The 26,940-nt window shown below is 62.8% G+C and overlaps 1 protein-coding gene across 2 annotated transcripts; it reads left to right on the top strand.

Moving 5' to 3' along the window:
- The first annotated feature begins 1,622 nt into the window (after positions 1-1,622).
- On the top strand, positions 1,623-26,510 carry MMP17 (matrix metallopeptidase 17). Of its 2 annotated transcripts, none has more exons than XM_035258224.3 (10): positions 1,623-1,857; positions 9,826-9,958; positions 10,234-10,363; positions 12,538-12,821; positions 13,564-13,740; positions 18,128-18,212; positions 19,251-19,333; positions 19,435-19,587; positions 24,429-24,686; positions 25,686-26,510. In XM_035258224.3, the coding sequence occupies exons 1-10, from the start codon at positions 1,696-1,698 to the stop codon at positions 26,045-26,047; spliced, it is 1,827 nt and encodes a 608-aa protein (XP_035114115.3). In that variant the 5' UTR covers positions 1,623-1,695; the 3' UTR covers positions 26,048-26,510. The 2 variants fall into 2 exon arrangements, with proteins under 2 accessions (XP_035114115.3, XP_035114116.2); XM_035258225.3 differs by lacking the exon at positions 1,623-1,857 and adding an exon at positions 3,719-4,370.
- Positions 26,511-26,940: the final 430 nt, after the last annotated feature.

Raw genomic sequence — 26,940 nt, forward strand, 5'->3', positions numbered from 1 at the left:
CACACCTGCAATCCCAGCACTTTGGGAGGCCGAGGCAGGTGGATCACTTGAGATCAGGAGTTCAAGACCAGCCTGGCCAAGATGGTGAAACCGCATCTCTACCAAAAGGTACAATAATTAGCCAGGCATGGTTGTGCACGCTTGGAATCCCAGCTACTCAGGAGGCTGAGGCAGAGAATCATTTGAACTTAGGAGGCAGAGGTTGCAGTGAGCCAAGATTGTACCACTGCACTCCAGCCTGAGCGACAGAGCAAAAAAAAAAAAGAAAAAAGAAACAATCTGGGCTGTGTGCTGTGAGCGTCCTGCATGCCAGAGCTCCTCCTACAGGTGATCTCCATCAGTGGGAACCAAGGTGGGCTGAAGCAGGTGTGGACTCTCCCTGCTCAGGCAGGGCGGGGGAGGCTGTGAGGGCAATAGCAGCAGGATGGGCCAGAGCACCTGGGGAAGACTGGTTCCAGTAAAAAGGGTTGAGCCTCAGTTTCCCTGTCCGTAGAATGAGACTTCAGTCTCCACAGTACCAGCTGTGATTTGGGGTGGTGGAGCAGGAGGGCCTGGGAAGGAGGGAAGCCGTGCAGTCCAGCACGAGGAGAAGCTGAATACAGGCTGGGGTTACCCTTGAACCTCATGCCCTGCCCTCTCCGGAGATCTCCCACTCAGGGCGCTTACACGAGTCCAGTCCACACCATCACCTGCTCCGGCTCTGACCCTGCTCTGCCACTTGCCCGCACCAAGACCTGCCATAAGTGACTTCATTTCTCTAGGCCTCAGTTTCTTTGTCTGCGAAATGGAAATGGCTTTCATCTCATAACTTTTGTGAGTAAATGAAATTATTCATGTAACCCCTGGGCATGTGCCAGGCACACGCTGCGCTCCAAAAAACGTTACAAGTTACCACTTTCCCAGGCCTGCAGGGACTGCAGAGACTCCGCCTCGGATGCCAGCTCCCTACACCCGCCCTCCCCTCCAGCCCCCTCCCCTCCACACCCTCTCACCGCCCTCCCCTTCCAGTCCCCTCCCCTCCACACCCTCTCACCGCCCTCCCCCTCCAGCCCCCTCCCCTCCACACCCTCTCACCGCCCTCCCCCTCCAGCCCCCTCCCCTCCACACCCTCTCACCGCCCTCCCCCTCCAGCCCCCCGCGATCCCCCACACACGCCCTCCCCCTCCAGCAGCCCGAGTCCCCCAACACCCCGAACCCCCTCCCTCCCTCTCCCACGGTCCGCGGGCTCCACCAAGCGCCCACCCGCTGCGCTGCGACGGCGGCTCCGGCTCCGGGGTCCGAACCCGGGTCCGTAACCGGCCCGTGGGCGCTGTGGGGGGTGGGCCTGGAAGTGCGTCTGGAGAGGGGAATCAGGGTCGACTTCCCCCGGGCGGCCGGGACCCCCACCCCTGCGCCAATCCCGCGCGTCCCCCGCCGCCCCAGGTGGTCCCAAAACACTCCGGGAAACGCCTTCCCGTGACGCCGCGGACCCAGTCCCCTCGCAGACACGGCGGGGCAGACCGGGAGTCCCAGCGTCCGAGCGACGCGGGGCCGGGCGGGCGCGGGCCCTTTAAGGCGGAGGGTCTCGTTAGCATATATTTGCATGTCCCCGCCCAGCCGCTGGAGGCTGCCGCGCGGGGCTCAGTCCGGCGGGGGCGCCGCGGAGAGCGGAGGGCGCGGGACCCTGCACGCCGCCCGCGGGCCCATGTGAGCGCCATGCGGCGCCGCGCTGCCTGGGGACCCGGCCCGCCGCCCCCCGGGCCTGGGCTTCGGCCGCTGCCGCCGCCGCCGCTGCTGCTGCTGCTGCTGCTGGCGCTGGGGACCCGAGGGGGCTCCGCCGCGCCCGCGCCGCGCGCCGAGGACCTCAGCCTGGGAGTGGTGAGCGCGCGGCCGAGGGCGCGGGGCCGGGACGGGCGCGGAGCTCCAGGGCCTGAGCCAGGGGTCCCCGCGGGCCGGGCGGCGGGGGCCTGGGAGACCCCCGCAGTGCGCGGGATCCCGGGAGCCCTGGACCCATTTCCTGGATGGGGAGACTGAGGCAGGGGCGCGGGCTGAGCGGCCGGGCGAGCGCACGCGGATCTGGCAGGCGCCGGCTCCCGTCCCGACTCCGTGCGTCCGGAGCGCGCCGCCGCCGCAGGAGCCGGTGGAGTTGTGAGAGGTCGCCCGCCCGGAGCCCGGGTCCCCGGCTTGCAGCGGCCCCAGAGCAGCCGGAGTGGGCGAGAGCAGGCTTCGTGGCCGCCCGAGCCCTGCGCGCTGCGTGCGTTCCGGGTGAGAGTGGCGGAGCAGGGGCTGCGGAGTGGGGGCACCCCGAAAGCAAACTTGGGGCCCTGAGTTTGCTGGGTTAAGCGTGCTGGGGGCACAGGGAAGCCGGCCCCAGCTCCCCACTGAGCACGGACCTGGCCCCAGCCTCCCTTCCCTCCACCGCAGGTCGGCCAGGCTGGCCCTCTAGCCCTGGTCCGTGCTGAGCCGGGGACTGGGGAGAGCCTTCCTCACCCCACACACAGCCTCGGTCCCCAGCTCAGCTTGGGAGCCCTGCCAGGGGGCAGCGCTGCGGTCTCTTCCCACAGCCCCCTCCCCTGTTCCGCAGCCGGGACCGGCGTCTCCTGTGAACCTGGAAGATTTAGAGTGGACGTTGGGGGGGTCAACGCCCCCCGGCTGGGGCAGTCGAGTGAACTCTGGCTGGGTTCGGTGATTCCTTCTGAGGCTCCTGCCCCACCACTGCCCTCACTGTACTCTGGGCCGAGGCCTCCCCGCCCGCGCAAGTGCTGGGCCCTCGTCTCCCAGTGGGGTCCTGGCAGGGCCTCTCACCCAGCGCCTTGGACCTTGGGGTGCTCCAAAACCTTTGGGTCTGAGCAAGTCAGCGCAGGTGGTTTTCAGGCAGTCGAGGCATTTGAAAGAGGCACTTGGGTGGCACCTGCAGCCCCTGTGGTTGGCAGGGCTTGGCCAGGGGGTCTGGATGGAAAGCCGACGTGGCCCCAGGCTGCCCCAGGCCCCAAAGCCATCTGGGACGGTGCTGGCCACTCTTCCTGCTACCCGGGGGCCAGATGCCTGCAAGCCCCCCAGTGGCTTCATTCCAGCCAGGCAGCCTGTGAAATTGGGGTGTCCTCCACCTCCTTTGTAGCTGGAGTTTCCGGGATCCCACACTGAGGAGCACGCCCTGGGGACCTGGTGTCTCCAGCTCTGGAGGGAAGGGAACCCAGGCTCCAGGGTGCTACAGAAGGGGCCAGGGCAATGGCAGGGGAGGATTCCAGGTGGGGCCCACACGCTGAGGAGGGACCCCCTGCCAAGCCATGTCTGCTCATCAGGCCCAGTGTGGCCCACCTGCCCGCCTGCCCAGAGAGTGGGTCGGGCACCCTCCTCCCGGCTGGTACCTGCGCCTTGGTCTCTCCTGGCACCCAGGGATCACCCGCCTTGTGCCCTGTGGCAGCACCGAGTGGAGGACGTGGCTCCTCGGCCTGGCTGGGGGTAGTGAGTGGGGCCCAGGTGTCCAGCCGGAGAGGGAGGACGCTGCGGGCAGCCCCCTGCGTGGAGCCCCCTCGGGGTCCAGCCGGCCAGTGTGGCGCCTCCGTCCTGCCCGAGCCTCCTGCTCACACTGGCGGTGCGGGGCGGCCTCTGCTGGCCCTCGGGGGAAGCGCGGGCGAGCTCAGGCCCAAGGCGGGCGGCTTCCCGGCGGGGAGGGACAGGGAGGCCGGGATCTGGGGGGGAGGGGGGACTCCTTCACAGCCCTCGCCGCCCCCTCTCCGGAGGCGCTCCCGGCAGGCCTGGGCGCCAGGAAGGAGAAGGGCGCCTTTGTCCGAGGGACCTGCAGACCGAGCTGCACGCAGCGGGGCTCGAGCCCGGGCAGGAGGGGAGGGCCCGCCCCGGAGCGTCCCCCCCCCCCCCCCCCCCCCGTTAGCACGTGAACAAGGCCGGGATTCAGGCTGCTGGGACGCGCGGAGAGGACAAAAGAGCGCCCTGTGCCCCCGTCCTCGGCGGGGCTGCGAGTCCTTGCGGGCCTGAGATTTTTGTCTTGTGTTGTGAGTAGGACACACAGCGCGCAGCCCGGGGTCTCCGCCCGCGTCCGCACCCCTCCCGCCCCTGGCTCCTTCCCGAGCGGGACGCGACTCTCGGTGCCTTATTTCTGCACGGTGGCGCCGGGCTGCCCGTGGGCCTCGCCATCTCCGCTCCGCCCGCTCAGGAGCCGCCGTCTGTTCCAGGCCTGCAGCCTGGGTCTGGCTGGGACTCCCCACACTTGCCCAGAGCATCTCGGGATCGGTCCCGGGTGGCAGCTGTGTGGTAGCAGGTTTGACAAACTGTTCTAAAGTCTCTGCTTCATCTCCTCTCGGCAGCACCGCCTGCGGCCGTCACCACTGCGCCCCCGGCCGAGTGGCAGCTCCCTTGATCTTCTGCGTGAGGTGGGGCGGGGAGTGGGGGGTGGTATTGCTGAGGTTGTGGGAGGCTGGGCCAGATGGTGCCTGGTGGCAGCCGCCCTCCACGTCCTGGTCTCTGCCGGTTGGCCTCTGGGTCCCTGGCCCTCAGGACCTCATCACCCTGGCTGGGGTCAGGGTGTCCCCTCTCACCCTGCAGATGCTCCCAGAGCTTCAGCCGAGCACCCCCAGCCAAAACCAAGACAGGCAGGAGTGTGAGACCACGGCCTGATTTTGCCGTGATAGGCATCTGCGTGTCCTTGCTGCTCGGTCCCCTTCTGACACCCATCTTCATGGCGCAGGAGATGTTGCTTCCTTCGGACGTGGGCTCTGCGACCCACGTACCGGGCCTCAGTCTCCCTGTCTGTACAGTGGGGCCAGGGAGGACAGGCTGCCGCACAGTCGGCGGGGGTGCTTCCGATGGTTCAGGGGCAGGAAGGGGGAAGGCTGGAGAGGACCAGGGTGGTTCTCCGATGTGTCCTGGGATTTCGGGGCACTTTGCGCATGCGTGCATTTGCCTTCTGTTGGCAGCAGCTCCGGTGAGACACTTGCCCTGGCTCTGGACTCGGGGAACCTGTCAGGCGCATGCAGGGCGGCACCTGTGTCATGTAGGAACTGGGGGCCTCCTGGGCACCTGCCTCTGGGGTTCAGGGCCCTGCTGGCCACCGTCTGGCTCACAGCAGGGACAGGACGGGGTGGTCTGGGAAGGATGTGGAGCCTGGCTTCCCCTGTGGTGCAGTACTAGGCAAGTCCCCTCCTCATGCTGGCCCAGGGGCCCCGGGCACCCTGGCCCACCTCTTTCTCCTCCCCCTGACCCCGGAACCGCCTCGCATATCACCTGGACAGCTCCTTCTCGCCTTGCTGGTCACAGCCCATGTCCCCCAGGATGTTCCCTGAGCACCCATTTCATCAGCCCTCCAGCCCGTCCCTCACCCCTGCATAATACAGTGGTCAATGGCTCGGTAGCCGAGGATAACTCCCTGTGCCTCAGTGTTCTCATCTGTAAACTGGGAGTAATAAGAGCACCCACTTCACAAGGTTAACCCACGGTTGTCTGTGAGCACCGGCTTCGTGCCAGGTACCCTCCAGCAGGGACCACCCGGCTTCACCGTGCCTCAGGGACATGGCAGGAATGGCAGGGGTGTGGATGAGATTGGCATGGGGGCGTGGATGGCGTGGGAGTGGACAGGGGCATGGATGGTGGGGGCGCGGGCGTGGACGGTGCGGGCGTGGATGGCGCGGGCGTGGACGGTGCGGGCGTGGATGGCGCGGGCGTGGACGGCATGGGCGTGGATGGGTAGTGCTGGATAATTGTTGGCTGTTGGGATGGAGAACACTTATCAAGTAGTCCTGTTCAGGACGTAACGGCCACCTGAGACTCATGTCACAAACATGTGTTCACATATTTGCTATTTATCCTCCCCACAATCCCGTCCTCCCCCGTGGGCAGTGGGATGGGGTCCTGTGGTCTTAGCCTCTCCCCAGTTGCTCAGACAGATGGACAGACTTAGAGGGAATCTGGCAGTGTCCCTGGCTGGGGCCAGGGGATCACTCCAGCCAAGGGTCAGCAGCCAGAGGCGGCCAATGCAGGGGGACCCCCGTGCATGGCTGGTGGGCCAGACACAGTTAGACCATGGGTCCGTGACTGACCGTGTGCTGTGTGCCCACGGGCAGGTTATCCACATGCTCTCAGCCTGTTTTCTCATCTGTAAGATGTGGCTGATGACATCTACTCTCCCCTGCCCCCCTCCCACCTCGTGCAGGTCGGGTCACAGATGAGTGTGGGGGCCAGGCCCAGGTGCCACCCCGCAGATGCCCCCGCCAGCCAGGGTGCCCTGGGCGGGAGAGGCCGACACAACCAGTGCAACCCAGAGCCAGGGGCGGGTCTGCATGCCGTAAACTCCCTAAAAACCGTCCGAGGGAATTCTGTGCTGTGTGCATTGCACCCCTCAAGGCTAGAAACAGGCACGCATTGTGCCAGGCAGGCAGGACTGTGAACGGTGAATCCAGAGTGAGCCGGGCGGCTGCCCGCATCTGCAGCAGAGCCAGGGGCTACAGGTGCCTGCTTCCTGCCTGTGCCCCCCCCATGGGGCAGGGCTCCGCCTCTGGCCTCTGTGTCCCCATCTTTGGTAATAATGGCCCAGCCCATGGGAGGAGCAGGAGAGCGGCCGCCTCTCCTAGGCGGCTCCGGAAACTATCATCAGCCAGGGGGTGGCTACCTTGGGTTGTGGCTCCCTGGAGCTCCCAGCAGCCCCTCTCCCGCCTCCTCCCGGCAATCCCTCCCCCTCCCCAGTGGCCTTCTGGAAGGTTCACCCTGCCGCTGCTGCAGCATCCGCCTGATGCAGCCTCTGTTGCCCTGGAGACAGCAGTCTCCGTGGTGACAGCAGAGTGAGAATCAGGCAGCGGGTGGGTGTAGGTACTCTGGAGGCAGGGATGGGAAGGGGGAGAGGGTCTGGGCCCCCACCTCAGGGGCCATCCTATGGCAGACATCCCCCCACCTGCTGTGGGCAGGAGTAGGTCAGGATAGAGGCCCGGGGAGGGGAGGCAGGGCGGGAAGAGGACACCGAATTTGCCCCAAGGTGCTGGCTGTGGGGGCTTTTTTGCCCCAGGACCATGCGCCCACCTTGCTGCCACCACCCTTATTTAGCCTGAGTTGACATTGCCAAGCCCTGGCCAAGAATTGGCCGCCCCTCCCAGATGGACCTGAGCTGCCTGGTGAGCGGCTTGCTGCCCTCTTTCCCGAAGGCTCGGCTTCCCGGAAGCTGGGAGCACAGGACGGTGTGGCGCTGGGCAAGGGCACCCTGTAGGCTCGGGAGACCCCCTGGAGCAGGTGGCTGCTTCTACCTGTGTCCACCCGAAGGCTAGTAGCCCTCAAACCCGCAAGGCTGGTCAGTCAGGTACCCCTGTCAACTAGGAAGTGGCTCCCACTCTACCCCCCGAGACAGCCCCTGCCAGAATGCTGAGCCTGAGATGGGGCTCACGTGGGGTGAAAGCCCCCGACAGCCCTGCCCCACAGACCTGCCCCAAGATGTGACGCCATTCTACGCTCAAAATCCAGTGCCCCTTAGGCCACAGGTGACTGCATGTTCACCATGGGCGGGGCTGCCTGCCCCAGGCCGGTGTTGGAACCCTGGTTCTTCGAGTTGAAGCAGGCTGGCCGCTCACACCTGCCACTAAACCACTGCTTCCAAACGTCGGGAGCATTCCACAGCCACTGGGAGAGCTGCATGCCAGGCCTGGCACCACTTTCCCAAAATCCATGTGGCCCCGTGGCCAGGCTGCCTAGCTCCCCAGGGACCAGAGGGAGGGGTGCCCCAGCCTGCCACCAGCCATGACCCCAGCTTACAGATAGGAAGGCTGGGGGTGCGGGGTCCTCCCAAGGGGTCTCAGTGCCTGCTGGCCCAACCCAGGCAGCAGCTGGCCTGGGTAGGAAAGGCACCTGCCTGTATGGGCCCTTCCCTGGTAAGGGGTAGGGGGTCATCATCCAGTATCATAAATGGTGTGAGGAAATTCCAGAGGGCTTCCTGGAGGAGGTGACAGGCTTGTAACCATGAGGCATAGTGGCCCTGTTGAGCTGGGATCTTAACAAAGAACTAAAAAGTGCACGTATTTAATGCGGAATGTGCCGATGGGCGTTGCTCCAGCACCTAGAGCAGTGACTGGCCTGGGGACACCCTCAGTAAGCCCTTCGGGTACGTGGCAGTGTGGGGCTGGACACCTGGGGCCAAAGATCCCCACGGCCTGGAGATCAGGACAAAAGTGGGAGGCCAGCACCCAGGTGCACAGCAGTTACCCCACCGCATGTGAGCGGAGGCTACCTCCCCAGAGCCGTGCCCGAGGAGCTGCCCACCCCAGTCATGAACGTCCACTTTGACGTCTGTCCTGCCTCTAGTCTTGGAGGGGCCCCCAGACCCTAGGGGTCTCCAGGCTCCCCTGGTTCCACACACACACTCTTGGCTTCCCCTCAGGGCTGAGGGGGCTGGGGCTGGGTCAGCAGGGTTTGGGGAGGGGATAAAGGCACAGAGGGAGGGCCCCGGGAAGGACTCTGGCTCCTGGACGGGGAATCTCGGGGTGTGCAGATCCCATGAGGTGTCTTGTGCGGCCCCTCCTGGCCAACATGGCCTGTGGCCGATGTCCCCGGAACCTCCAGGACAATGGCACCTCATTCCTCTGAACACTGCCCTCCGGTGGGCAGGAGGGTTGGCCAGGACCGCGCCATCACCAGCTCACGGAGAAGCTCGGGCAGGAGCTGCAGACCAGACCCCGGGGGCCCAGCAGGCGGCATAAATGAATCGCAGGCATTTTTTAAATGCCCACTAGAGAAAAAAAAAGACAGGTCTGCAGGCTGGGCAGGGACCCCAGCATGTCTCCCCTGGCTGGTACCTTTCCCGGGCGCACCTCACCCCTGCTGTGGTTCCCGGGCTGGCAGGTGTCCACAAGGCAGAGTGGGAGCCTCACTGCAGTTGAAGAAACTGAAGCTGAGGGTGGAGGCAGCCCCTACAGGTGGCACCCAGGCCCCCCGACCCGAGGTCCCCACAGATGTCATCCAGGGCCTCCTGTCCCTGGGGCCCCTCCAGGGTAGCAGAGATGACTGGGGCTCGGGGCCAGGGCTTGGTCTGTGCCCAGGTTAAAGGGCTGCCCCCATTCCTGCTCCCACTCGGCTCAGATGTGGGTAGCCTCCCCCCACCCCAGTGCGCCCTTCAGAGCAGAGCTGGTGCTGGTGTGAGGCACGCACCCTCATCACCAGCCTGCCAAGGACTCAGGAAGCGGCCCAAGGGGTGGACTGCCTTGCCTTGGGCACACGGCAGGGAGGTGGCTGAGTGGGGCTCACCTGCTTTTGCAGCCTGGCTAGAACCTGGCTTTTGTTTGCCAGGTGGTCTCACTGTTGCAGTCACAGCCTCCAGCTCCTGGGCTCAAGCGATCCTCCCATCTTGGCTTCCAAAAGTGCTGGGATCTCAGGCCTGAGCCACGGCGCCCGGCAAGCCTGGGCTCTTATCTCCCCGTGAAAGAGCAGCCACAGCCCAATTCCTCAAACTGGTGTCTGCGCCACTGCCTTTCTTGGCTGGGGTTTCAGACCTTGCGGCCCAGACTGCCCTGTCACACGTCAGCTGAGAGCCTGCATTTGACACTGGCCACGTTTAAGAGCCTTTTTAATGCTCCCTGGTATTTTGCAGCCTCAGAGGCATGGGGTGGCGCAGGGTTGCCGTGAGTGGTTGTACAGGTCGTGCACTGCACAAGCTCACATCATGTAAGGCACAAGTTTTAAGACACTTTTCCTGCAGCTGCCTGGGGAAGAGGCAAGAGGTGCCTTGTGGGCAGATCGGGGGCTGGGTGGTAATCAGGCTGGGAAGGGCCTGTCCCGAGTAGTGGTGGCCCATGGCAGGCTTCTTGTTGGGTAGAACCAGGCCCTCGCTGCACCCCTCACCCTGCTGTCTGCCCTCAGGAGTGGCTAAGCAGGTTCGGTTACCTGCCCCCAGCCGACCCCACGACAGGACAGCTGCAGACGCAAGAGGAGCTGTCCAGGGCCATCGCAGCCATGCAGCAGTTTGGCGGCCTGCAGGCCACCGGCGTCCTGGGTCAGTTCTCCAGGGTGGCAGCAGGGGGCCCCCGTCAGGCCTGTGCCAGTCAGCCATGCCCCTTCTGAGCCGTCACAGCCCTACCCCATGCTTGAATGGAACTGGGTCCCGGCCTGGTGTAGCTCGGGGCCTGGGGCCGGTCCCCCGAAGTGGGTGGGAGGAGGGGGTGGCTGGGGAGTTGGTGCCAAGGTCAGGGGTCTCTGCCTTGGGGGTGCTCGGGATCCTAGGCTGGGGGTTAGGTGGGGCTGGGCCCTGAGCTCCACACACCCCTGCAGACGAGGCCACCCTGGCCCTGATGAGAACCCCACGCTGCTCCCTTCCGGACCTCCCCGTCCTGACCCAGACTCGCAGGAGACGCCACACTGCAGCCCCACCCAAGTGGAACAAGAGGAACCTGTCATGGAGGTGGGTGTGGCCCGGGGCGAGGGGTGGGGTCTCCATGGAGGTGGGTGCATGGCCGGGGTGAGGAGTGGGGTCCCCGTGGAGGTGGGTGCGTGGCTGGGGTGAGGAACGGGGCCCCCATGAAGGTGGGTGCGTGGCTGGGGTGAGGAGCGGGGCCCCCGTGGAGGTGGGTGCATGTCCGGGGTGAGGAGTGGGGCCCCCGTGGAGGTGGGTGCGTGGCTGGGTTGAGGAACAGGGCCCCCATGAAGATGGGTGCGTGGCTGGGGTGAGGAGTGGGGCCCCCGTGGAGGTGGGTGCGTGGCTGGGTTGAGGAACAGGGCCCCCATGAAGGTGGGTGCGTGGCTGGGGTGAGGAGCGGGGCCCCCGTGGAGGTGGGTGCGTGTCCGGGGTGAGGAGTGGGGCCCCCGTGGAGGTGGGTGCATGGCTGGGTTGAGGAACAGGGCCCCCATGAAGATGGGTGCGTGGCTGGGGTGAGGAGTGGGGCCCCCGTGGAGGTGGGTGCGTGGCTGGGTTGAGGAACAGGGCCCCCATGAAGGTGGGTGCGTGGCTGGGGTGAGGAGCGGGGCCCCCGTGGAGGTGGGTGCGTGGCCGGGGTGAGGAGTGGGGTCCCCGTGGAGGTGGGTGCGTGGCCGGGTGAGTAGCAGGGTCTCCGTGTCCCTGAGTCTGTGCCTCTGTAGATGCCCACAAGCCAGGGTATTTGAGACACAGCAGGAGCTCTCCCCTCTCTCTGGAGGCCAGGAGTCCATGTGAAAAAGTGGGCGGGGTGGTGCCCTCGGGAGGCAGACGGCACATCTGTCCCAGGCTCTGTCCAGCTGTGCAGTTGCTGGCAGCCATTGGCGGAATCACCAGCCTCTGCCTCCGCCCTGGCCCGTCTGTGTGCCAGCGCCTCTCCCATGTCTCATCAGGACACTCCTTGGATTTAGGGCCCCCCAATCCAGTATGACACCCACAAAGACCCTGTTTTCTTTTTGTTTTTGAGGCAGGGTCTGTCACCCTGGCTGGAGTGCAGTGGCATGATCACAGCTCACTGCAGCGCTGACCTCCGGGGCTCAAGCAGTCCTCCTGCCTCAGCCTCCCGTGCAGCTGGGACTAGAGATGCACATCACCACACATCGCGAATTGTTTTGTTTTTTTGACATGGAGTCTCTGTCACCCAGGCTGGAGGGCAGTCTTGGCTCACTGCAACCTCAGCCTCCCAAGTAGCTGGGATTACAGGCATGAGCCACCGTGCCCAACTAATTTTTTATATTTTTAGTAGAGACGGGGCTGGGCCTGGTGGCTCATGCCTGTAATCCCGGCACTTTGGGAGGCCAAGGTGGGTGGATCATTTGCGGTCAGGGATTTGAGACCAGCCTGGCCAACATGGCAAGACCCCGTCTCTACTAAAAATACAAAAATTAGCTGGGTGTGGTGGTGTGCACCTGTAATCCCAGCTACTCGGGAGGCTGAGGCAGGAGAATCGCTTGAACCTGGGAGGCAGAGGCTGCAGTGAGCCACGAGCGCACCACGGCACTCCAGCCTGGGGACAGAGTGAGACTCGGTCCCAAAAAATAAAATAGATACGGGGTTTTGCCATGTTGGCCAGGCTGGTTTTTAACTCTTGAGCTCAAGCAGCCCGCCCATCTTGGCCTCCCAAAGTGCTGGGGTTACAAGTGTGGCCACCACGCCTAGCCAACCCTATTTCCAAACCAGGCCACATCCTCAGGCCAGGGTGGACATGAATTTGGCAGGGCACAATTTGACCCACACACCTATACTGGTCCCCTTCTGCTGTCCCCTGGGGTCAAAACTGGCTCAGAGGGGTCCTGCTAGTCTGAGAGCTGATGACCAGAGAGAGCCCCTTCTGTGGGGAGCAGGGGCTGGGGCAGGCGGGGTACACCGCTGAGGGCCCTAGGCTGATGGCTCTGCGTGGGAGCTCACGATTGCCCGTGGTCTGGGGTCTCAGCCCTCCTGGGCTCTTTTCCCTCCCTCCCTCCCTCCCTCATCCATCCTGGGTGAACTCCCGGGACCTTCCTGGGGCGTCGGACATGTCTCCTGGCACGGGAGAAAGGCAGAAGATGGGGAGACACTCGCGTGGGCCTGGGCACCCCCGGGCTGAGGAGGGTGTTTGGGGAGCCTCGGCCTAGGGCATGCGGCCTGCTCCCTGTGACTGGACTCTGGCTGACCCCTGCCCGCAGAGTCCGGACGTTCCCTCGGGACTCGCCGCTGGGCCGCGACACAGTGCGTGCGCTCATGTACTACGCCCTCAAGGTCTGGAGCGACATTGCACCCCTGAACTTCCATGAGGTGGCGGGCAGCGCCGCCGACATCCAGATCGACTTCTCCAAGGCCGACCACAATGACGGCTACCCCTTCGACGGCCCTGGCGGCACCGTGGCCCACGCCTTCTTCCCCAGCGACCACCATACGGCAGGGGACACCCACTTTGACGACGATGAAGCCTGGACGTTCCGCTCCTCGGGTGCGTCTGGGGCAGCCCCCGGGGTGGAGTCAGGGGCCCTGGCAACCCGTGATGCCCAGGAGCGACCGTGGCACCCCCGTGTCCAACCCCACAGGCCGACTTCGCAGTGTCTACGCTCGCCCGGCTGACCTCGCTAGGCGCTGGCCTGTTGGGCAGGGATGCCGCCGCGGAGCCGAGCCTGTCCTCACCACATCCTCAGCCCCCGAGGGAGGGCGCGGGAGGAGGCCTGTGAGGCCTCTGTGTCCATGGCTCAGAGTTGCTCCCGCTAAGTACCATTGTCTGCAGAAGTCACGGCTCTGCAGAGGCCGGACTGTGGCCTCGGGGGACCAGGCTGTCCTGGGAGCCAGGCCCATCCCATGGGGCCTGGGTGGGGTGCGTGTCAGTGCCCACAGCATCGGGTCTCAGGCTGTCTGTCTGACACCGGGCCCCATGTAACCCAGGCCCAGGCACATGGGTTATCTGTGTGGCCTTGTGCAGAATAGGCTGTCGGCCCCTCTGAGTGACACAAAGACACCAAGCCTGAGAAACCCAGCAGGTGTCACAGAGCCCCCGGGGCAATCATGTTAATTCCAAGTAACCCTGCAGAATCCGTCTGGCATTGCAGACACCAAGGCATCCGCCATGGGCACCCCAGCCTGGGCCCACCCCACCCCATAGCATGGCAGAGGCCTGCTGGTCCCCACAGGGATAGTGCCCCTCCTGACATGGAGTCTGGCATTCACGTGGTTCCCTGTGTCCCCAGATGCTCACGGGATGGACCTGTTTGCGGTGGCTGTCCACGAGTTTGGCCACGCCATTGGGTTGGGCCACGTGGCTGCCACACGCTCCATCATGCGGCCGTACTACCAGGGCCCGGTGGGTGACCCGCTGCACTACAGGCTCCCCTACGAGGACAGGGTGCGAGTCTGGCAGCTGTACGGTGAGTGTCTCCCTGAAACCAGCGGGGTCAGAAATGCCAGGCCCCCCCGAGCAGAGCCCTCCGGGAGGGTTTGTTCTCCCTGCTGTTCCCTCTGTATACGGTGCTGTGCCGGCTGGGACCCTCTGGCCTGTCCACAGAGACCATCCCTGATGTCCCCAGAGCCCCTGGGTTGGAATTCCACCTCTGTGCCCCAGACACTGACAGTCAGGACAGGCAGCGTGGATGGTGTCCCAGGCCTGTGCAAATCACATTTTGGGTCTTAAATCATCTCATCTTTAGAAAACCTTAAGCAGTGAAAAAACAAATCTGATCTTTGTGGCCATGTAAGGTAGGGACTACGTCCCCCTTTTTGCAGATGAGAAAACGGAGGCACCCAGAGGTCCCTAGATTGGCCAGGAAACCCAAGAATAGCAGAGTCCGGCCCCAGGGACCCTTCTGCTGGGTTCACATCAGTAAGTGAGGCGGAGCCCATCCTGGAGCCGGTGCCCCAGGGAGACGGCACACGTGCATCAGAGGCCGACATGGTCACCTCACTTATACCCAGCCCCAGCTGCCCCCCACACCGCCCACCACACCCTGTAGGAGTGCTGCCCCACGGCCCAGACCCCTCCTGACCTCAGTGTCATCCTTCACACGCTCTGACGTCCATGCGTAGTGTCCACTGTAGAAAAATTCACATCCCATGCAGTTCACCGTTGTGGCCGGGCACGGTGCTCACGCCTGTAATCCCAGCACTTTGAGAGGCTGAGGCAGGCAGATCCTTTGAGGTCAGGAGTTCGAGACCAGCCTGGCCAATGTGGCGAAACCGCGTCTCTACTTAAAATACAAGAATTAGCCAGGTGTAGTGCACACGCCTGTAGTCCCAGCTACTCAGGAGGCTGAGACAGGAGAATGGCTTGAACCCGGGAGGCGGAGGTTGCAGTGAGCCCAGATCACACCACTGTACTCCAGCCTGGGTGACAGAGCAACACTGTCTCAAAAAAAATAAAAAAGAAAGAAAGGAATTCACCATTTCAAGGTGTACATTCCATGCGTTTAAGACACTCATAGGTTGTGCAGATGCCATCTCTGTCTGCTTCTAGACAGGGGTTTCACCATATTGCTCAGGCTGGTCTCGAACTCTGAACCTCAGGTGATCCACCCGCCTCGGCCTCCCAAAGTGCTGGGATTACAGGCGTGAGCCACTGCACCCGGCCCTGGTTCTAGAACTTTCTAATCACCCACTACTACCAAAGGGGACCCGACACCCAGCCCAGGCCCCACCCTGGCCCCTGGCAACCCCACTGTTGACCAACTGTGTCTCCCTAGATCGGCCTCTGATGCAGCCATGCAACCCTTTGTGTCTGCATTCTTTTTTTTTGAGACGGAGTCTTGCTCTGTTGCCCAGGCTAGAGTGCGTCTCAGCTCACTGCAACCTCTGCCTCCCGGGTTCACACAATTCTCCTGCCTCCGCCTCCCGAGTAGCTGGGACTACAGGCATGCACCACTACACCCACTAATTTTTTTTGTATTTTTAGTAAAGACAGGGTTTCACTGCATTGGCCAGACTGGTCTCAAACTCCTGACCCTGTGATCTGCCTGCCTTGGCCTCCCAAAGTGCTGGAATTACAGGCGTTAGCCACCATGCCCAGCCCTTTTATTTATTGATTGATTGATTTTAGATATGGGGTCTCACTATGTGGCGCTTGTCTCAAATTCCTGGGCTCAAGTGATTCTCCTGAATCAGGCTCCCGAGCACTTGGGACGACAGGTGTGCACTAGCACACTGCACGCCTGGCTGCATTTTAAAGTTCTTGTAGAAATGGAGTCTCACCATTCTGCCCAGTTGGCTCTCAAACTCCTAGGCTCAAGCAATCCTGCCCTGGCCTCGGAAAATGCTGGGATTACAGGCGTGAGCCCCATGCCCGGCCCATCTGCTTCCTCTGAGCATGGCGTGCTCCAGCTTCACCCCCTGGTGGCATGGATGCCACGTGGATTCCTTCTCATGGCTGAACAGTTTTGTCATCGTGCAGCCTACGGCAGGCACTGGGTTACCGCCCTGTCGGTTGTGGTGAACGGTGTTGTGAAGGCTGGGGTACCAGTTCCTGGGGGAATGCCTGTCTCCTGCTCTCTAGGGTGTACCCGGGGTGGGGTTGCAGCCTGTCTCCGGCTCTCTAGGGTATAGACTGGGGTGGAATTGCAGCCCGTCTCCTGCTCTCTAGGGTGTAGACTGGGGTGGAATTGCAGCCCGTCTCCTGCTCTCTAGGGTGTAGACTGGGGTGGAATTGCAGCCCGTCTCCTGCTCTCTAGGGTGTACCCGGGGTGGGGTTGCAGCCCGTCTCCGGCTCTCTAGGGTATAGACTGGGGTGGAATTGCAGCCCGTCTCCTGCTCTCTAGGGTGTACCCGGGGTGGGGTTGCAGCCCGTCTCCGGCTCTCTAGGGCGTAGACTGGGGTGGAATTGCAGCCCGTCTCCTGCTCTCCAGGGCGTAGACTGGGGTGGAATTGCAGCCCGTCTCCTGCTCTCTAGGGTGTAGACTGGGGTGGAATTGCAGCTCGTCTCCTGCTCTCTAGGGTGTAGACTGGGGTGGAATTGCAGCCCATCTCCTGCTCTCTGGGGTGTAGACTGGGGTGGAATTGCAGCCCGTCTCCTGCTCTCTAGGGTGTAGACTGGGGTGGAATTGCAGCCCGTCTCCTGCTCTCTAGGGTGTAGACTGGGGTGGAATTGCAGCCCGTCTCCTGCTCTCTAGGCTGTAGACTGGAGTGGAATTGCAGCCTGTCTCCTGCTCTCTAGGGTGTACCCAGGGTGGGGTTGCAGCCTGTCTCGGGCTCTCTGGGGTGTAGACTGGAGTGGAATTGCAGCCTGTCTCCTGCTCTCTGGGGTGTAGACTGGAGTGGAATTGCAGCCTGTCTCCTGCTCTCTAGGGTGTACCCGGGGTGGAATTGCAGCCCGTCTCCGGCTCTCTGGGGTGTACACTGGCGTGGAATTGCAGCCTGTCTCCTGCTCTCTGGGGTGTAGACTGGGGTGGAATTGCAGCCTGTCTCCTGCTCTCTGGGGTGTAGACTGGGGTAGAATTGCAGCCCGTCTCCTGCTCTCTAGGGTGTAGACTGGGGTGGAATTGCAGCCTGTCTCCTGCTCTCTGGGGTGTAGACTGGGGTGGAATTGCAGCCTGTCTCCTGCTCTCTGGGGTGTAGACTGGGGTGGAATTGCAGCCCGTCTCCGGCTCTCTGGGGTGTACACTGGCGTGGAATTGCAGCCTGTCTCCTGCTCTCTGGGGTGTAGACTGGGGTGGAATTGCAGCCTGTCTCCTGCTCTCTGGGGTGTAGACTGGGGTAGAATTGCAGCCCGTCTCCTGCTCTCTAGGGTGTAGACTGGGGTGGAATTGCAGCCTGTCTCCTGCTCTCTGGGGTGTAGACTGGGGTGGAATTGCAGCCTGTCTCCTGCTCTCTGGGGTGTAGACTGGGGTGGAATTGCAGCCCGTCTCCGGCTCTCTGGGGTGTACACTGGCGTGGAATTGCAGCCTGTCTCCTGCTCTCTGGGGTGTAGACTGGGGTGGAATTGCAGCCCGTCTCCGGCTCTCTGGGGTGTACACTGGCGTGGAATTGCAGCCTGTCTCCTGCTCTCTGGGGTGTAGACTGGGGTGGAATTGCAGCCTGTCTCCTGCTCTCTGGGGTGTAGACTGGGGTAGAATTGCAGCCCGTCTCCTGCTCTCTAGGGTGTAGACTGGGGTGGAATTGCAGCCTGTCTCCTGCTCTCTGGGGTGTAGACTGGGGTGGAATTGCAGCCTGTCTCCTGCTCTCTGGGGTGTAGACTGGGGTGGAATTGCAGCCTGTCTCCTGCTCTCTGGGGTGTAGACTGGGGTGGAATTGCAGCCCGTCTCCTGCTCTCTAGGGTGTAGACTGGGGTGGAATTGCAGCCTGTCTCCTGCTCTCTGGGGTGTAGACTGGAGTGGAATTGCAGCCTGTCTCCTGCTCTCTAGGGTGTACCCGGGGTGGGGTTGCAGCCTGTCTCGGGCTCTCTGGGGTGTAGACTGGGGTAGAATTGCAGCCGGTCTCCTGCTCTCTAGGGTGTAGACTGGGGTGGAATTAGAGCCTGTCTCCGGCTCTCTAGGGTGTAGACTGGGGTGGAATTAGAGCCTGTCTCCGGCTCTCTAGGATGCACACTGGGGTGGAATTGGGGGCCAGTGCTCACACACTGAGTACTTAACTCAGCGAGGGATCCGACTCCCACCTCGAAGTCAGCTCTGGGGCGGCAGTCTCGCCGGTTACAGCTGTGTCCCCAGAGTGCAAGTTGAGAGCCTGTCCTCTGAGTGGCCTCCGTTTCGTGCCTGGGATTCAGGGGGGCCACTGGGATGCGGGAGTAGGCATGTACCTGGGGTTTGAGGCCGTCCCTCTCCTTGTCTCCCACAGGTGTGAGGGAGTCTGTGTCTCCCACGGCGCAGACCGAGGAGCCTCCCCTGCTGCCGGAGCCCCCAGATGACCGGCCCAGCATCCCGTAAGCCCTGGGCCCACAGTCGCCACCCACGGTGGTCGGCCTGTCCGCGCCCCGTCCCAGCCAACATCTGCCCCAAACCGTGGCTCCGATCCCTGGGACGCCCGCAGCTGTGTGGCCGGTTGAGCTCAGGGACGTTTTGTCTTTTTTGAAACCCCTTCTAATACTGGCCTCCCCAGCCAGGGACCCCCCACAGGAATCACATCAAGCTCGGGTTCCTCTCTCCTCGTCCCTGTCAGCTGTTGCCACGTGACAGGAAGCCCAGCCTGATGAGTGTTTCCTCAAGTTTCTGATTCCCAGCGTCAGGAAGTCAGGCCAGGCCTGCGAGTGTCCGGCTGTGCCCTGTGGCCGGGGCATTCACTGTCTGGGCTCACGTCCGGTGCCAGGGTTGGGCCTAACTGGACGGCCATCGGGGCCACTCCACAAGGCATGACCCACACATGGCAGCTGAATTCTCAGGGAAGTTGTCCTGAGAGCTGGTACTGCCAGAGGCCAGTGGCAGCTGTGACCTTGTCACCCAGCCTCAGATGTCACGGGACCATACGTGTAACTGTCGGTCAAGCTGTGAGGGAGCCGCTCTCCTTGTCATCTCTTGGTGGATGTGCGCCTTGCCCCTGATCTTTAGCCGTCACAGTGATGTCACTGTGAACACGCTTTCTGTAGGACAGAGTTCTGGGGATGGGCTCAGGGTCCTGTGGCATGGAAGACGGAGTTCTGCGCTGGGCTCGGGGTCTCGTGGTGGGGGTGTTTGGCACCAGCTGGCCCCTGGTTACTACACCAGTCTCCACCCCGAGCCCTGCTTTCCCTCCAGCCCCCGGCACTGTGTTCTCAGAGTGTAGATCTTGCGCCGTGCCCCGCCGTGAAACAGTAGACAGGCACCCCTGTTTTAATTTGCCTGTCTCTTCAGGACGAGACCCCCAGGCAGGGATAGGGGCTCCCCCTAAGCATGCCTGTCCCATGCTGCTCAGGTTAGGGGCTCCCCTGAAGGATGCCCTGCCTCCGAGCCCACCGGCTTCTCTCCCCCCCCACACCACCCCGCAGGCCCAGGAAGGACGTGCCCCACAGGTGCAGCACGCACTTCGACGCGGTGGCCCAGATCCGGGGTGAAGCATTCTTCTTCAAAGGTACCCCAGGGTTCCCTGTGGCCGTGGGCAGAGGGTGTGGCCCATTCCGGCGCAGACCCCCTCTGCAGCCCAACCCTCCCCTCTGTCTTCTCTGTCCCCAGGCAAGTATTTCTGGCGGCTGACGCGGGACCGGCACCTGGTGTCCTTGCAGCCGGCACAGATACACCGTTTCTGGCGGGGCCTGCCGCTGCAGCTGGACAGCGTGGACGCCGTGTATGAGCGCACCAGCGACCACAAAATCGTCTTCTTCAAAGGTGGGCGGGCCTCCCCCTCGCGCTCCGGGCCTCCCGGGCCTCCACCGACCTCACTGAGGGGGTCCAGCCTGCATCCCGCTGTGTGGAAGCCCCACGTCTACCCAGAGGCTGGGCCAGCACCGAGCCTGTTTGCTTGTGCGCTCAGCAGGTGCCTGTGTGCCCCGTCCTGCGGCAGCCGCTGCAGGCACCTGGAGGGCAAACGGGGGAAGCCCTGCCCTCGCCCTCGCCCTCATCAGGCACACAGTCCTCCCCCAAGTCTGGAGGGCGTGATTTCTGGTGCCGTTCAGGGTGGTCAGAAAGGAAGGGCAATGGGAGCGGTCTCTTTGGGGGGATGCCGTGCAAGCGGAAACTAGGAACGGTGTTCAGGCCCGGGGAGCTGCCGCCCGAGGCAGGAGCAGTCCTGCTGAGCGCATCACAGACGGGCCTGTAGCAAAGCGCCCGGGCCTGGAGGAGGCTGGGGCAGGAGCGTCAGGGGCCGTGGCTGCTGCAGCCGGGCTCCTCTCCCCAGGGCGCCCCTGTGCCCACCTTTCCAGGAATGACCTCGTGGCGGTGCTGTGGGAAGCATTCCTCGTGCCTCCAAGGCTCCATGAAGGGCAGGAAAGGGAGACGGGAGCGGGGGCTGCAGGGCTGCAGGGGCAGCGGGACGGCAGGACAGAGGCCCCCACGCTGGGCTGAAACACGCCATTTCCCTCACAGCGTGGGCACGGTGGGCCCCCTCTGGAGCCCCTCCTAGGCCTCGCCCGCGTTTGGTGTCTCCCTCAGCCACGTCCCTGCTGCCACCGCCTCTGTCTTCACCGAGCCGTCACCTCCTCCGGCTTGATGTCGTCTCTTATAAGGAAGCCGGGCCTTGATTCAGGTCCCCTAATCCTCCCCACCCCTTTTTTTTTTTTTTTTGAGACAGTCTCACTCTGTCACCCAGGCTGGATTGCAGTGGCATGATCGTGGCTCACTGGACCCTCCACCTCCTGGATTACGATCTCCTGCCTCAGCCTCCCGAGCAGCTGGGATTATAGGCACCTGTCACGGCTCCTGTCTAATTGTCGTATATTTAGTGGAGACAGGGTTTTGCCATGTTGGCCAGGCTGGTCTCGAACTCCTGACCTCAGGTAACCCACCCACCTTGGCCTCCCAAAGTGCTGGGATTACAGGCAAGAGCCACCGTGCCCAGCCTGCCTCATCCCATCTTAATTCATCTTAACTGACACATCTGCAAAGACCCTTTCTGAGTAAGGTCACGTCCTGAGATTCTGGGTGGACGTGAGTTGGGGGCATCGTTCAGTCCAGCGTGGCAGCCAGTCCCACAGGCACGGGCGGGACCCTGTTTCCTCGAAGAGGTAAAGGGTGTTCTTCGTGTCTGCCAGGGAACTGCTTCCTGTCGCTCCATCGCCCACCCAGCCCTCGGCATTTGACTCAGTCACCACGGTCACTTGGGAGCCCTCAGGGGACTGCTCCCGAAGGTCTGATCCCTCCCGAAGGGACAGAGGCAGGAGGACCACCTAAGCCAGGAGGTGGAGGCTGCACTGAGCCATGATCATGCACTGCACTCCAGCCTGGGCGACAGAGCAAGACCTTGTCTCAAAAAAAAAAAAAAAATCCCCAAAGACAGTACTTGCGCTAGAAAAGAAAAAAAGAGAATGACTTGTAAACCTTATGCCCCATTGCTCCTAGTCTCCCCCGTGCAACCTCACCAAAGGTCCCAGTGTGGCCCATAGTGCCTCCCAGAGCAGGGACCCAGCACACACAGTCGCCCCTTCAGCAGCCTCCCTGCCTTGCACTCGTTGGATGTGTTCAGGCCAATTCCCGAAGAGGGTCTGCCCGGCGTGTTCAGGCTGCTTCCCCCGGTGGGTCCGCCCGGCGTGTTCACGCCGCTTCCCCCGGTGGGTCCGCCCGGCGTGTTCAGGCCGCTTCCCCCGGTGGGTCTGCCTGGTGTGTTCAGGCCGCTTCCCCCGGTGGGTCTGCCTGGTGTGTTCACGCCGCTTCCCCCGGTGGGTCCGCCCGGCGTGTTCAGGCCGCTTCCCCCGGTGGGTCTGCCTGGCATGTCCTCTGGATCAGGTTCTGGTTCTGCATATCCAGCAGGAATGTCACTGAGGGGCCGTGTTCTGAGTCTTGAGCCACCCTGTCTGGTGATGTTTGCTGTGGTCACCTGCATGAGGTGTGTCTGCAGGTTTCTCTACCATAAAGCCCCATTTCTGGATGTGAGGGGTCGGTCACTTGCCAGGAGAGACTTGAGAACATGTGGGTCTCTTGCCATCGCCCGTCCCGCCCCTGAGTCCCCTGCCCCCGCCTGGCTTCCTTACTAGTGCCCCGTCCTGTTTCCCAGGTGTCATTCATCCCCTCATCTCAATCCCTCCTTCCTTGCAGACATCACAGCCCTTTCCAGTCTCCAGCAAAGGACGTTTTTTGCTCATTTTATATTTTTTTATTTTATTTTACTTTACTTTTTTGAGACAAAGTCTCACTCTGTCACCCAGGCAGGAGCACGGTGGCCTGATCTTGGCTCACTGCAGCCTCGATCTCCCAGGTTCAAGCCCAGGTTCTCCTGCCTTAGGATCCTGAGCAGCTGAGACCACAGGCGCTCACCACCGTGCCTGGCTAATTTCTTTGTATTTTTGGTAGAGACAGGGTTTCACCATGTTATTCAGGCTGGTCTTGAACCCCTGACCTCAGGTGATCTACCCGTCTTGACCTCCCAAAGTGCTGGGATTACAGGTGTGAGCCAACACTCCCGGCCCTGGTTTTTTGATAATTTTAAATTGTGGCTTTGGTAAACGCATTTTAACCATTTGGTATGAGCCATGTTCACGTAGCTGCGCGGCTGTCACCAGTATCCACCTCCGGATTTCCATCTTCCCAACGGAGATGTTGCCCATGAAACACAGATGCCCCCACCCCGCCCCCCCGCAGCTCCTAGGTACCCGCTCCACTTGCTGTCCCCATTGCTCTGAATGCTCTACGGATCCCATGTCAGTGGGACAGACAGGCCCTGCCCTCTGTGCCTGGCTCGTGTTGCTCAGAGGAAGGGCCTCAGGGCTCACGCACACCGTGGCAGGTGGCAGGTATCCTTCCTGGCCAACTCCGAGCGACATTCCGTGGCACGGACGGACTCATTTCGTTCTCTGTCCACTTGGGTTTCTTCTCCTCTGGGCTCCTGTGAAGGACATGCTGCAAGCGTGAGTGTGCAAAGGTCTCTCCGAGGCCCTGCTTTGCGTTCTTCTGGATTTGTCCCCAGAAGGGGGAATGTGGGATCATGTGGTCATTCTATTTTTGATGTTTGGGGAGCCTACATTCTGTTTCCCACAATGGCTGCACAGTCTCACAACCCCCGGAAGGGCCCGGACCACACGGCCCCCACACTTGTGACTCTCCATGTTCTTGGAGGGGGAGGAGGAGGTGGCCCCTTGTCATTTCTCTGATGTTGGTCATCTTCAGGTGCTCATTGCCATCTGCATTGCTCAGGAGAAATGTGTATTCAAAGCACATATCCAGCAAAGGAGCTTTAAATGTTTTGCTGCTGTGTGAACTCTTTCTTTTTTTTTTTTTTTTTTTTTTTTTAGTTTTGCTCTTGTCACCCAGACTGGAGTGCAATGGCACGATCTCGGCTCACCACAACCTCTGCCTCCTGGGTTCAAGCAATTCTGCCTCAGCCTCCCGAGTAGCTGGGACTACAGGTGCGTGCCACCATGCCCAGCTAATTTTTGTGTTTTTAGTAGAGACAGGGTTTCACCTTGTTGAGCAGGATGGTCTCGATCTCTTGAAGTCGTGATCCACCCGCCTCGGCCTCCCAAAGTGCGGGGATTACAGGCGTGAACCACTGCGCCCGGCCTGTGCGAACTCTTTCAAAGGTGTTAAGAGTCTCACAGTTGCCAGGTATGGTGGCTCACGTCTGTAATGGCAGCACTTTGGGAGGCCAAGGTGGGCAGATCACCTGAGGTCAGAAGTTCAAGACCATCCTGGCCAATATGGTTAACCCCCGTCTCTATTGAAAATACAAAAATTAGCTGGGTGTGGTGGTGGGCACCTGTAGTCCCAGCTGCTTAGGAGGCAGAGGCAGGAGAATCGTGTGAACCCAGGAGGCAGAGGTTGCAGTGAGCCAAGATCACACCATTGCACTCCAGCCTGGGTTACAGAATTAGACTGTAAAGAGAAAGTCACACAGTTAGGCCTTGAGGGAGGCCCTTTCTCCTCTTTGCACCAAGATGTTCTAGTCCTTTGTGCAGAAAGAGTGGTTGGCCAGGTGTGGTGGCTCTCCCCTGTGACCCCAGCACTTGGGAGGCTGAGACAGGAGGATTGTTTGTTTGATCCCAGCCTGGGCAAAGGGCGTGGTTGCTCACGCCTGTAAATCGCAGCACTTGGGAGGCCGAGGCAGGATGATCTCCTGAGGTCAGGAGTTCTGCACCAGCTGCCAACATGAAGAAACCCCTTCTCTACTGAAAATACAAAAATTAGCCAGGCTTGGTGGCACACGCAGGTAACCCCAGGTACTCTGGAGGCTGAGGCATGAGGATCACTTGAACCCAAGGGTGGAGGTTGCAGTGAGCCAAGATCGCACCACTGCACTCCAGCCTGGTGACAGAGTGAGACCCTTCTCAAAAAAAAAATGGTAGAATGGCGTGTTGTGGGCTGCAGTGTAGCCTGAGTCGCGGGCTGCCGGCTGGATGGGACGGCCGGGGCCAGGCCTGGCAGGTGCTCACTCAGTATCCGCGTGGCCGCTGCGATGCAAGGGGACTGCATTGCGGCCACCGTCCCTGCAGGCCCAGGCAAGGGACCTGGGCAAGGGCGGCCGGCGCAGGGGAGAAGGAAAGGCTGGAGCCCCAGCCCACAGCTGTTTCTCTCGCCCCCAGGAGACAGGTACTGGCTGTTCAGGGACAATAACGTAGAGGAAGGATACCCGCGGCCGGTCTCCGACTTCAGCCTCCCGCCTGGCGGCATCGACGCCGCCTTCTCCTGGGCCTACAATGACAGGACTTATTTCTTTAAGGACCAGCTGTACTGGCGCTACGATGACCACACCAGGCGCATGGACCCCGGCTACCCCGCCCAGAGCCCCCTGTGGAGGGGCGTCCCCAGCACGCTGGACGACGCCATGCGCTGGTCTGACGGTGAGCACCGACCGCGGGCGGGGCGTGCAGACTCTGTTTCCCCACCGGGGATCACGACAGGGCCGCCGGGGGGTTCCTGCCAGGAGGCCGGCCCCGCTCGGTGTGGGCTCTGAGGGTCCCAGCCCCTCGCCGGAGCTGCAGACCTTGCAGGGGTCCCCGAGTCACTCCCCGAAGGCCCGGCCCGGAGCTGGCTTGCTCGCCCTCGCCCCTGCCGCTCCCCAGCCTCGCCCCTGCCCCAGGGCCTTGGCGCTCGCCACGCTCTCCTCTGGGCACACTCTCCGGAGATGCCCACGCAGCCCGTCCCTCGCCGGCTCCGGCCCTGCCCGACGCCCTCCTGGGCGTCACCCGTGCTCCTTGACGTGTCCAACAGTGTAGAAGAAACGTCCCCGCAGGGTCAGCTCCGGGGGCGGCTGCGGCCTGTTGTTTTCAACGCTGTGTCACGTCACCTAGAACAGCCCTGCAGAGAGTGGCCCTCCGTAAATACCCAGGGAGGGAAAGGCTCAGCGTCTCCGGGTCCATCCCGGCCCCCGCAGGCTCCTCCCGAGCTTCCCAGGCCTGTGGCCGAGCCTGGAGCGCAGCTGAGCACACGCTGACCGTCTCAGATTCTGTCTGAGCACCCCCGCCGTCTAGCGCGACTCCCCCCAGTGTCTGGCCCGACCCCCACTGCAGTCTAGCGCGAGCCCCGCCCCCGGCCGGCTGAGTCTACCGCGAGGCCCCGCCCCCCAGCCGGCTGAGTCTAGCGCCAGGCCCCGCCCCCAGTTCCTAGTCCCGCCCCCAGCCGGCTGAGTCTACCGCGAGGCCCCGCCCCCAGCTACGAGCCCCGCCCCCAGCCGGCTGAGTCTACCGCGAGTCCCCGCCCCCAGCTACGAGCCCCGCCCCCAGCCGGCTGAGTCTACCGCGAGGCCCCGCCCCCAGCGACGAGCCCCGCCCCCAGCCGGCTGAGTCTGGCGCGAGCCCTGCCCCGCCCTCCCTGAGCTCAGCCCTCCCTCTGCTTCTCAGGTGCCTCCTACTTCTTCCGGGGCCAGGAGTACTGGAAAGTGCTGGATGGCGAGCTGGAGGCGGCGCCCGGGTACCCGCAGTCCACGGCCCGGGACTGGCTGGTGTGTGGAGACTCGCAGGCCGACGGCTCTGAGGCCGCGGGCGTGGACGGGGCGGAGGGGGACCGCGCCCCTCCGGGACAGCACCACCAGAGCCGCTCGGAGGACGGCTACGAAGTCTGCTCGTGCACCTCCCGGGCCCCCTCCCTCCCCGGGGCCCTGGGCCCGCTGGCGCCCGCCGCCACGCTGATGCTGCTGCTGATGCTGCTGCCACTGCCACCAGGCGCCCTGCTGTGGACAGCGGCCCAGGCCCTGGCGCTGTGACATGTAGCCGGGCCTGTGAGGACACTCGGGGGGAGAGCCTGGCCACAGAGGACGAGGACCACGCAGGAGTCCCTGGGGGAGGTGCCGGCGCGGGAGGACAGGCCACCCCAGCATGGATGGGACAGCAGAGGGCACTGTCCACCCGGACTGGGCAGACTCCGGTGGCTGGACTGAGCTGTCCACTAGTGAATGACTGCATGACTGATGGTGCCGGGTCAGGCCTCACTGCCGCCAGCCTCCCCCGGCCCTGGAGGGGGCATCCCTGGCTGGGGGGCCGCCTGTCTCCACGCCGGCGCTGCCAACCCCACCCACACTGCTGCCCGATGCTCCCACCGCCCACATGGCCTCCATCCCTAGGTCCCGAGTGGGCAACCCTCCCCACAGACAGCCCCCCCCGCGCGGTGCTGTGGCACGTCTCTCTTGTGACGAGTTCCAGACCAACACGACCTCTCCCAGCTTTGTAGCAGCTCGCCTGGGGGCTCCGGGGCCATGTGGGGGGTGCCCTCAGGCCTCAAGGAGCTTGGCCCTGACTAGAGGCCCATGTACCTGCACTTGGGGTGGGGCCTTCCCAGGAGGTCTGTGGTCTGTCGCCTGATTCAGCAGCCCTTCCCATCCCCTCTCACGGATGGGAGAGTTGAGGCCCAGCATGGGGTGAGCTGGCATGCTGCAAGCAGGGCTGGGCTGGGTCGGTCTCAGGAGGTGTGAATGCAGCGCATCGGGTGGGGTGGATTCCAGTGTGGGAGGTGCCCGAGGAGCCACTTGGGACACTGCCTGGCAGCACTAGCCTGTCGACCTGGGTGCATCCAAGAGGTGGGGCAAGAAGGGGCTTATTCCAGCTCTGGCCGCTGTGTCACTTGCTCCCTTTGCTCCCAGCCTCATGGTCTACCCACTCT

Source organism: Callithrix jacchus, chromosome 9, assembly GCF_049354715.1.
Source record: "Callithrix jacchus isolate 240 chromosome 9, calJac240_pri, whole genome shotgun sequence".
Lineage (NCBI taxonomy): Eukaryota > Metazoa > Chordata > Mammalia > Primates > Cebidae > Callithrix > Callithrix jacchus.